Source organism: Bos indicus x Bos taurus, chromosome 19 (genome assembly GCF_003369695.1).
Source record: "Bos indicus x Bos taurus breed Angus x Brahman F1 hybrid chromosome 19, Bos_hybrid_MaternalHap_v2.0, whole genome shotgun sequence".
Taxonomy (NCBI): domain Eukaryota; kingdom Metazoa; phylum Chordata; class Mammalia; order Artiodactyla; family Bovidae; genus Bos; species Bos indicus x Bos taurus.
Window position 1 is genome coordinate 25,212,810 of NC_040094.1, and position 11,661 is coordinate 25,224,470.

Genomic DNA, 11,661 nt, shown 5'->3' on the forward strand with positions numbered 1-11,661 from the left:
CCATATTTTCAAATGGGACCTTGGGGGTGTCTGGTTCAGTAAATATTAGTAGGCTGCTGTGGGCCCGGGTTCTGTAGTTTCAGTCTCTTCATTCAAGGAATGTCTGTCCAAGGTGGTGGGGTCAAGGGCAGAAGGGACAGGGTGTCCCCACAGTAAATGAGTAAACGTTCAGTAAGCAGTAGAGTTTATTTCATCAGTAAATAAAACACTGGAAACAGTAAAGAAAAAAGGTGGGGTGGGGATACAAAGATTAGTTGGAAGTTTAAAAATAATGCTTCTTAGAGTAACCTGGAGAGAAAAAACAAGCAAGATTCTGCTAGTAGGTCACTGACATCCCCTTTCCAAGTCCTACTACATACCTCCACCATATCTCTGTTACTTATTGGACAATATCTTACTACGGAATTTTAACAAAAAGATCATTGAAAAAAGAAGTCTGGGTTAATATCCCAATATTAATGCCAATATACTTGCTGCATAAAATTGTGTAGAAATCCCACCTTTAGCATCACAGAGAGAAGGGAGTTTTCTTTCTCCAAAAGACTCTTCCCAGAGCTCCCTTCATGTCTCTGTTCCTCAGGCTGTAGATGAAGGGGTTCAGCATGGGGGCCACCACAGTGTACATCATAGACATGACAGTCTCCTTAACAGTGGAATTATGAGCTGATGGGCATAAGTAGAGACCAATAATTGTCCCATAGAAGAGAGACACCACAGTGAGGTGGGAGCCACAGGTGGAGAAGGCCTTGCGGATACCCCTCGCAGAAGGGACCTTGAGGGTGGAGGACACGATTCGAGCGTAGGACGTGATGATGAGTAGAAAGGGGATCACAAGAATGAGCCCTCCAGTGATAAATATCACCAGCTCATTCACTCGAGTGTCAGAGCAGGACAGCTTCAGCAGAGCAGACATGTCACAGAAAAAGTGGGGGATCACATTGTCTTCACAAAAATGCAGCCTGGCCATGAGCAGGGTGTGCAACATGGCATGGAACGTGGTCAGCACCCAGGGCAGCACCACCAGGAAGAGACAGAGCCTGGGGCTCATGATGGTGGTGTAGTGCAGAGGGAAGCAGATGGCCACGTAGCGGTCATAGGCCATGACCACAAGGAGGAAGCTCTCCAGGTCTCCAAAGAACAGGAAGAAGTACATTTGTGTCAGGCAGCCAGCATAGGGGATGGACAGGTCTTGACTCTGCATATTCTGCAGCAATTTGGGCATTGTGACAGAGGAGAAGCAGAGGTCAGAGAAAGACAGGTTACTGAGAAACAAATACATGGGTGTGTGGAGGTGGGGGTCCAGGCAAATGAGGACGAGGATGAGAAGGTTCCCCAGGACAGTTGTAACGTACATGGCCAGGAACAGGGCGTAGAACAGGTTTTGATGCTCTGACTCGATGGGCAGTCCCAGCAGGAGGAACTCTGAGACAATAGTTTGATTTCTTCGTGTCATGATCCGTCTCTAGTATATTTAGGAAGGAATAACAGAGTTCACAAAAACCTGAATTTCAAAATAAACACATTTCTATGACAGAAATATGTGTTAGGTGTTCTGCAAAAAAATATTTTATATCATTCTCATTGTAGTCATAATAATCTCAACAGGACTGAAAATCTCTATAATCAGAATCTATGATCAGAAATGACTTTCTTCACTTCTTTTTAATGCACAACAATATTTCAAATTTTCTAATATACTTTTGTCCATTAATTTCTGAGACAGAAAATGTGGTGGTTTTCATCATACCTGCCTAGCTGGACATCCTCACAAACTGCAATTGGCTCTTGCTTTGTCAGTATCTTACATGTCGATGTTCTGGGACTTTTTCGTGAATGCTGTTCTCTTATAACGGTGGTACATATACCACCAAGAAAAATTCTTCTACTGAATGGCTTTGCTTACCATTTAAGACTCGCGTGTAGATTTCTCAGGGCTTCCCAGGTGGCTCAGTGGTAAAGAATCTGCCTGCCAATACAGGAAACGCAAGAGACACAGGTTCAATCCCTGGATCAGGAAGATCCCCTGGAGGAGGACATGGCAATCCACTCCAGCATTCTTGCCTGGTGAATCCCACAGACAGTAAAGCCTGGCAGTCTACAGTCCATGGAGTCACAAAAGAGTCAGACACAACTTAGCAGCTAAACAACAGCAACAACAAATATATACATTTGCAGATCAACATTTCATTGAAGAAATTCATGACCAGACCCCTGCCCCACTCCAAATTCCCTCCACCTCTAGTCTCCCATATCCCCAGAAAAGAGTTTCAGGAGCTCCAGATGAAAACATGAGAGTTGTCTCTTATTCCCTCCTTTCTTTTATCCTCAACATCCAATCTGTCAACACATCCTGTATATTAATTTCCTTTCTCACTCATCCATTCTTTATCCCTTTGGGGCTGGTTGATCTAGCCGTGTCAACAGGTTTTACACCAGGACATTGGTACTGGCAGACTTTCCTGGTGGCTCAGTGGTAAAGAGATCTCTAGTCTTTCCCAAGCTATTTTTTCCTCTATTTCTTTGCACTGATCATTGAAGAAGGCTTTCTTATCTCTCCTTGCTATCCTTTGGAACTCTGCATTCAAATGGGTATATCTTTCCTTTTCTCCTTTGTCTTTCGCTTCTCTTCTTTTCACAGCTATTTGTAAGGCCTCCTCGGACAACCATTTTGCCTTTTTCCATTTCTTTTTCTTTTTGCATTTTTTTCTTAGTCCATCTTAAAGGAGATCAATCCTGAGTATTCATTGGAAGGACTGATGCTGAAGCTGAAACTCCAATACTTTGACCACCTGATGCGAAGAACTGACTCATTGGAAAAGACCCTGATGCTGGGAAAGATTGAAGGCAGGAGGAGAAGGGGATGACAGAGGATGAGATGATTGGATGGCATCACTGACTCAATGGACATGAGTTTGAGCAAGCTCCGGGAGTTGGTGATGGACAGGGAAGCCTGGCGTGCTGCAGTCCATGGGGTCCCAAAGAGTCAGACACGACTGACTGACTGAACTGAACTGAAATGAATGCCCATTTCTCAGTCCATGGACTACATAGTAAGTAGCAAGAATACATGATGCTTTAAAAATTAAGATTACTAGACGCTTCAGAAAAATGTAACCACAATCTTTGAGAGGAAGCACATACAAAGCTTTTAAAGCTCCAAGGTGATTCTAAAATAAAGCAAGGGTTCAGAAGTATGGCATCAATTCCTACCTCAAGAGTTTGTTCAGTTCAGTTCAGTTCAGTCGCTCAGTCGTGTCTGACTCTTTGCGACCCCCTGAATCGCAGCACGCCAGGCCTCCCTGTCCATCATCAACTCCCGGAATCCACCCAAACCCATGTCCATCGAGTCAGTGATGCCATCCAACCATCTTATCCTTTGTCATCCCCTTCTCCTCCTGCCATCAATCTTTCCCAGCATCAGGGTCTTTTCCAATGAGTCAGCTCTTCGCATCAGGGGGCCAAAGTATTGGAGTTTCAGCTTCAACATCAGTCCTTCAAATGAACACCCAGGACTGATCTCCTTTAGAATAGACTGGGTGGATCTCCTTGCAGTCCAAGGGACTCTCAAGAGTTCTCCAACACCACAGTTCAAAAGCATCAATTCTTCGGTGCTCAGCTTTCTTCACAGTCCAACTCTCACATCCATACATGACCACTGGAAAAACCACAGCCTTGACTAGATGGACCTTTGTTGGCAAAGTAATGTCTCTGCTTTTTAATATGCTATCTAGGTTAGTCATAATTTTCCTTCCAAGGAGTGTAAGAGTCTTTTAATTTCATGGCTGCAATTACCATCTGCAGTGATTTTGGAACCCAAAAAAATAAACTCTGACACTGTTTCCCCATCTATTTCCCATGAAGTGATGGGACCAGATGCCATGATCTTAGCTTTCTGAATGTTGAGCTTTAAGCCAACTTTTTCACTCTCCTCTTTCACTTTCAAGAGGCTCTTTAGTTCCTCTTCACTTTCTGCCATAAGGGTGGTGTCATCTGCATATCTGAGGTGATTGATATTTCTCCCGGCAATCTTGATTCCAGCTGCTTCTGCTTCTTTCAGCCCAGCATTTCTCATGATGTAGTCTGCATATAAGTTAAATAAGCAGGGTGACAATATACAGCCTTGACGTATTCCTTTTCCTATTTGGAACCAGTCTGTTGTTCCATGTCCAGTTCTAACTGTTGCTTCCTGACCTGCATACAGATTTCTCAAGAGGCAGGTCAGGTGGTCTGGTATTCCCATCTCTTTCAGAATTTTCCACAGTTTATTGTGATCCACACAGTCAAAGGCTTTAGCATAGTCAATAAAGCAGAAATAGATGTTTTTCTGGAACTCTCTTGCTTTTTCGATGATCCAGCGGATCTTGGCAATTTGATCTCTGGTTCCTCTGCCTTTTATAAAACCAGATTGAACATCTGGAAGTTTACGATTCATGTATTGCTGAAGCCTGGCTTGGAGAATTTTAAGCATTACTTTATAGCGTGTGAGATGAGTGCAATTGTGTGGTAGTTTGAGCACAATTGTTGTTACAAGAGTTGTCTTGTTAACAAGAGTTGTTAGTGTGCTGAAATTACACAATATTGTGGGAATCAATGATATGGTAATACATAAGAATGTTATCATTAATGAAAACAGATCAAATGGGTAAACATTAATAAAAAATTCTCAAAGTTTGGTGGAGGGATGGGTGCAGAGAGGGGGAAAAGAGGAGTGTTACCATACTTGAAGGGCTTCCCTGGTGGCTCAGATGGTAAAGAATCTGCCTGTAGTGTGGGAAACCTGGTTTTAATCCCTGGATTGAGAAGACCCCCTGGAGGAGGGCATGGCGAGCCACTCTGGTATTCCTGCCTGGAGAATCCCTGTGGACAGAGAAGCCTGGCAGGCTACAGTCCATGGGGTTACACTTTTGGACACAACTGAGTGACTAAGCGCAGCATACTTGGAAAACTCTCCTCTGCAACACCACACGACCTTGGAAGCCCTGATCTGATTCTGTAGACCATTTCTACATTTTTAGTTAGCAGATAATGCCCATGCTGTGGTCCATGGACTACACAATAAGTAATAAGAATAGATGAAGCTTTAATAAATAAGGTTACTAGGCAGTCTCAGAAAAATTTAATCAAAACTTCTGAGAGCAAGACTGTGCAGTTTTTTAAAGCTCCCAGGTGATTCTAAAATAAAACAAGGGGATATCTCTGGCTGTCCAGTGGTTAAGACTCCACGCTTCCACTTCAGGGGGCATGGACTCAGTCTCTGGTCAGGGAACTGGGATCCCACATGCCTTGCAACATGGCCAAAAAAAGTAAATAAAAATCAATTTTTAGGAAATAAAATAAGATGCTCAGAACTTTTGTATCAATGCCTACTCCAGAGCTATTATTATGTTGAAATTGTGCAATCTTGTGAAAGTACATTACGCAGTAAGTAATATTTATAAATGCTATCATTAATGAAAAACTAGATTCTAACTGGTGCATGTGTGCTAAGTCGCTTTAGCCATGTCCAACTCTTTGTGACCCTATGGACTGTAGCCCACCAGGCTCCTCTGTCCATGGGATTCTCCAGGCAGGAATACTAAAGTGGCTTGCCAAGCCCTCCTCCAAGGGATCTTCCTGACCCAGGGATTGAACTCAGATCTCATACATCTCCTGCATTGGCAGTGGGATCTTTACCACTAGCACCACTGGGGAAGCCCTCTAACCAGTAAATATTAATAAAAGTATTTCTAGGATGTGGAATAGTTTGGGGAGGGAGAGAGTTGGAAAAGAGGAGGATTATTGTACCTGAAAAACTCTCCTGCAGAACATCACACGACCTGGGAAATCAAGACCCTCAGGTTGGAAAGACTCGAAGGGATTAGTTCATTCACCTTCTGCCCAACTTACCCAGCGTGTGAGGGTGACTCCAGGACCCTGACCTGAGATCCTGCTCCCCTCTATTCACTAAGGCATGTGAGATATCAGCCTCTGTAGTCATGACCTGTGTCTTAAACCTCCTCTCACATCTCCCATTCTTTATCCTTGGGCCTAAGGGGCCCTGGATCCCAGAGGAGTCTGGATCCTGGAGGAACTCATTAAAGACAACGTAATTACCCAGGACCTCTTTGGGACAAAGGGCTTCCCTTGTGGCTCAGCTGGTAAAGAATCCGCCTGCAATGTGGGAGACCTGGGTGTGTTCCCTGGGTTGGGAAGATCCCCAGGAGAAGGGAAAGGCTACCCACTCCAGTATTCTGGCCTGGAGAATTCCACAGACTGTATAGTCCATGGGGTCGCAAAGAGTCAGACACAACTGAACGACTTTCACACTTTGGGACAAAAGTTCTCAGGGTGCAGGAGCAGTGGCTGATTACAATCACTGAGCACACCTGTCTATACTTCAGGGAATGTAGAGATGGTGAGAAGCTCACATATGGATGCTTAATGGGAACAGACAGTAGTATGTGGGGTTGGAGCTTACATTTTGGAGATGAAGAAGAATGACTGGAGAAACCATTAAAACAGGCAGGAACTAGACTGTGAATATCCTAAAATAGCTTAGGAATTTAGGAGGCTTATTCCATGGCAAAAGGAAGTATTTGGTGGTCTTTGAGCAATGTGATGCATATTTTTGGAAAGATTTTCAGGGTAGTAAATCTTTCACTACCATCCACTTCCCTATAAACACACGACAGAGGAGAGTTAAAAAAGATTAGACTTCTATGAGCCAAACATATGCATATATAATTACAAGAATAAGAGAAAAGTTAAACTCTCCCAGAATATGTTCAATTCTTCTTCTCTTGAAAATAGAAAAGAAACCTAGGTTTTCATTCCACTGAGTTATGTCTAGCTCCTCACCTCCCTAGGAAAAACTTAATAGCACCCTGCCCACCATTGTCTCTGGTAATCTCCATGTGTCTGATTATCTCGGGTCTCTAGCACTTCCTTACCCTGAAATTGACAACAAGGCCATAAAACATTTATAACTCCTTTTTTCACTGCTGATTGCATTTTCTACTCAGCCGTCATCTCAGCTGTACGGAGTCCTTAGTTGTTTAGTTGCTGAGTTGTGTCTGACTCTTTGCAACCCCATGGACTGTAGCCCTCCAGGCTCGTCTGTCCATGGGACTTCCCAGACAATACTGGATTGGGTAGCCAATTCCTTCTCCAGGGAATCTTCCTGACCAATGGGTCGAACCCACATTTCCTGCATCAGCAGGCAGTTTCTTTACCACTGAGCCAGCACTGAAGCCTTATGGGGCCCTTTACAAGCTGGTATAACACAAACCTTCATTCCTAGGGAACCTGCCTCTTCGTTGGTCTTGCTTTATTGAATTGTTATAGTTTCATTCACGTTTATTATGGTACATGAAAATACAAAGTGGTTCTCAAAGAATTTTCCAGAATTTCAAACATGGGCCTGTCTGCTGCAATTGTGTAGAGCAGCCTAGTTTTCCCTTGGTAATTAATAATGCCACCCCAAGCAGAATGGCAACCCTGTCAGTTCATGTAACAACCACAGTTGTTATATACTAGAAACTAATACAATATTATGTTAATTGCACCTCAGTTTTTAAAAAAGAAATAAGAATAATCATTTTTTTAAATGTCCAGGTGGTTGGCTGAATTTTCAATTCAATGAGAAACCACTGTTCATCCCCTGGTAGAAGGACTCTTCTTCCCTAGAGACCTACATGAGACACTTCTTGTGCACATTTTTAGTTCTCTCAGCCTCATCCCCTATTCCAGCCACAGTTACAGTAACCAACTCTGCACCGGCTTCAGCTAACTTAACAGAGGCAACCTGATGGCCCCTCACCTTCTCCTCCAAGCTCCCTGCTCTGGGACTTCTGTGACTTCACGAAACACTGTCATGGGAATTTTCTCAGTACTCATACGAGATATTTAGATGGATGATCTGTCTGGAGTGATTTGTTGTTGAGAATGTGAGGTATGGATTGAGGCATTTTATTTTTCATATGGAAATCCAACTTTTTCAGCACCGTTGGTTGAAAAGACTATTTTCCACTGAATTGTCTTTACATATTTGTCAGAAATCAATGGACGATTGAAAATTGCAAATCAATACATTGTACACCTGAAACTTGAGTAATATTGTACGACTGTACCTCAATTTAAAAAAACCAATGGATGATACATGAGTAGATCTCCTTTTGGACTCTATATGCTATTCTACATTCTCTATACTGATCCATATTTCTACATTTTCACTAATACCACACTTTCCTGATTATTTATCTTAATAGTAAGTCTAGAAATCAAACAACATGATTCCATTTGTTCTTTGTTTCCAAAGTCAAATTTGCTTTTTAATTACTTTGTCTTTATACATTTTACAACAGGATTGTCAATTTGTACCCCCAAGATCCTGTTGGTGTGTTGATTTGAATTGTGTCTAAACTTGGCTGAGTTTTGAAACAGTCAATTTCTTAAGAATATTAAGCCTTCAAATTCACGAACACATTCTGTCTATTCACTTCTTTAGACCTTTATTATTTCTTCAATCAGTATTTTGTGATTTTCCACATAGGTCTTGTATATATTATGTAAGATTCATACCTAAGCATCTAACCACTGGAGGAGGAAATGGCAACCCACTCCAGTATTCTTGCCTGGAAAATTCCATGGATAGAGGAGCCTGGCAGCCTATAGTTCATGGGGTCACAAAGAGTCAGACATGACTGACTGACTGAACACAAGTATTTAATAGTTGGATACTATCATAAAGGGCACTTTAAAGGTTTTTCTTTTCATTTTATACACGTTCATTGCTAGTTGATATAAATATAAATATGTTAATACTATTTTATATGCACCCAGGCAACCGCATGTCTTACATTGGTAGGCAGATACTTTATCGTTGAGCCACCAGGGAAGCCCCATATACTAATATGCAAAAATATAATTTTTAAATATATTGACTTTGTACCTATGATATTATTAAACTCACTTAGTTTAATAATTTAAACTAGTTTAATAAGTTAAATTAGTTACTGGAAACTTTTATTACATTCTTTGGGATTTTCTACACACATAATCACGTTCTCTACAAAAAGAGACGGTTTCTTTTCTTACTTTCCATTTTGCATACTTTTTACTTCTTTTTCTTGCCCTTTCTCACTTCCTAGGACTTCTGGTAAAATACTGAGTAAGAGTAGTGAGAGTAAACATTTTTACTTTGTTCCTGATCTTAAGGAGAAAAGGACTCAATGTTTTACCTTAACTATGATGTTAGCTATAGTTTTTTTAGAAGTCACTCTTCCATCAAGTTGAGGACATTTTCTTCTATTCCCAATTTGCTGAGAAGTTTTATAAATTTTCCTTCAACACTGCTTTAGCTGCAGCCTACTAATTTTGATATACTGTCCTTTCATCTTAGTTCAGCATACTTTCTAATTGTCCTTATGATTTCCTATTTGAACTATAGGTTATTTAGAAATGTATTGCTTACTTTCCAAATATTTGGGATATAACTACTTCATACCAAACAGAAAAACCATTTGTAGGCAAACTGTGGATCTAAAATAAGAATTTCACAGTAGAACAATAAAGCTAATATATAACATAGAATATCATCAGGACTGGGAAAAAGAAAAAATTTTATTACAAAGTAATTAAAAACACTATGACACTAGCAATACAAAGGGATATATTGTTTTAAAAAGAATTGCATTTAATTTTTTTTCTTTGTGGAATCTATATTTTGTTTTGTTTTTAATATAAATTTATTTACTTTAATTGGAGGCTAATTACTTTACAATATTGTATTGGTTTTGCCATACATCAACATGAATCCGCCACAGGCATACACATGTTCCCCATCCCGAACCCCCCCTCCCACCTCCCTCCCTGTACCATTCCTCTGGGTCATCCCAGTGCACCAGCCCCAAGCAACCAGTATCATGCATCGAACTTGGACTGGCAACTCGTTCCATATATGATATTATACGTATTTCAATGCCATTCTCCCAAATCATCCCACCCTCTCCCTCTCCCACAGAGTCCAAAAGACTGTTCTATACATCAGTGTCTCTTTTGCTGTCTCATACACAGGGTTATTGTTACCATCTTTCTAAATTCCATATATATGCGTTAGTATACTGTATTGGTGTTTTTCTTTCTGGCTTACTTCACTCTGTATAATAGGCTCCAGTTTCATCCACCTCATTAGAACTGATTCAAATGTATTCTTTTTAATGGCTGAGTAATACTCCATTGTGTATATGTACCACAGCTTTCTTATCCATTCATCTGCTGATGGACATCTAGGTTGCTTCCATGTCCTGGCTATTATAAACAGTGCTGCGATGAACATTGGGGTACACTTGTCTCTTTCAATTTAATTTTTTAAATTCTGTCATCAAAAATACCATAAGAGTGAAAATGCAACAATATATTTACAACACATATAACATACATGGTAATCTACAGCAGCATCCAGAATTTAAAAAACTCCTATAAATCAATAAGAAAAGGAAAGTTTAACAGAAATATTAGAACTGGAGATGAAACAGACTGGTTCTGGACATTAGAACAGTTAGAACTGGACATGGAACAACAGTTCAGTTCAGTTCAGTTCAGTCACTCAGTCATGTCCAACTCTTTGCAACCCCATGGACTGTAGCATGCCAGGCTTCCCTGTCCATCACCAACTCCCGGAGCTTGCTCAAACTCAAGTCTATCAAGTTGGTGATGCCATCCAACCATCTCATCCTCTGTTGTCTCCTTCTCCTCCTGCCTTCAATCTTTCAAAAACATCAGGGTCTTTTCCAATGAGTCAGTTCTTTTCCACTGAGAACCCCATGGAACAACAGACCAGTTCCAAATCGGGAAAAGAGTACATCAAGACTGTATATTGTCACCCAGCTTATATAATTTATATGCAGAGTACATCATGCAAAATGCCAGGTTGGATGAAGCACAAGCTGGAATCAAGATTGCCGGGAGAAATATCAATAACCTCAGATACTCAGATGACACCACTTTTATGGCAGAAAGTGAAGAAGTAAAGAGCCTCTTGATGAAAGTGAAAGAGGAAAGTGAAAAAGTTGGCTTAAAACTCAACATTCAGAAAACTAAAATCATGGCATCTGGTCCCATCACTTCATGGCAAATAGATGGGGAAGCAATGGAAACAGTGACAGACTTTATTTGGGGGGGCATCAAAATCATTGCAGATGGTGACTGCAGCCATGAAATTAAAAGACGCTTGCTCCTTGGAAGAAAAGCTATGACCAATCTAGACAGCATAGTGAAGTGAAGTCACTCAGTTGTGTCCCACTGTTTGCGACCCATGGACTGTAGCATATTGGAAAGCAAAGACATTACTTTGCTAACAAAGGTCCACATAGTCAAAGCTATGGTTTTTCCAGTAGTCATGTATGGATATGAGAGTTGGAGTATAAAGAAAACTGAATGCCAACGAATTGATGCTTTAGAACTGTGGTGTTGGAGAAGACTCTTGAGAGTCCCTTGGACTGCAAGGAGATCCAACCAGTCCATCCTAAAGGAAATCAGTCCTGTATATTCATTGGAAGTACTGATGCTAAAGCTGAAACTCCAATATTTTGGCCATCTGATGTGAAAAACTTGGAAAAGACCCTGACGCTTTTGAAAGACTGAAGATTGAAGGCAGGAGGAGAAGGGGACAACAGAGGATGA

The 11,661-nt window shown here is 41.1% G+C and overlaps 1 protein-coding gene across 1 annotated transcript; it reads right to left on the reverse strand.

Annotated features, from left to right (window-relative positions):
- Nucleotides 1-349: 349 nt before the first annotated feature.
- Nucleotides 350-1,453, reverse strand: LOC113877894 (olfactory receptor-like protein DTMT). Its single transcript, XM_027518538.1, has one exon. The coding sequence runs from the start codon at nucleotides 1,451-1,453 to the stop codon at nucleotides 509-511; it is 945 nt and encodes a 314-aa protein (XP_027374339.1). The 3' UTR covers nucleotides 350-508.
- Between the last annotated feature and the right edge of the window lie 10,208 nt (nucleotides 1,454-11,661).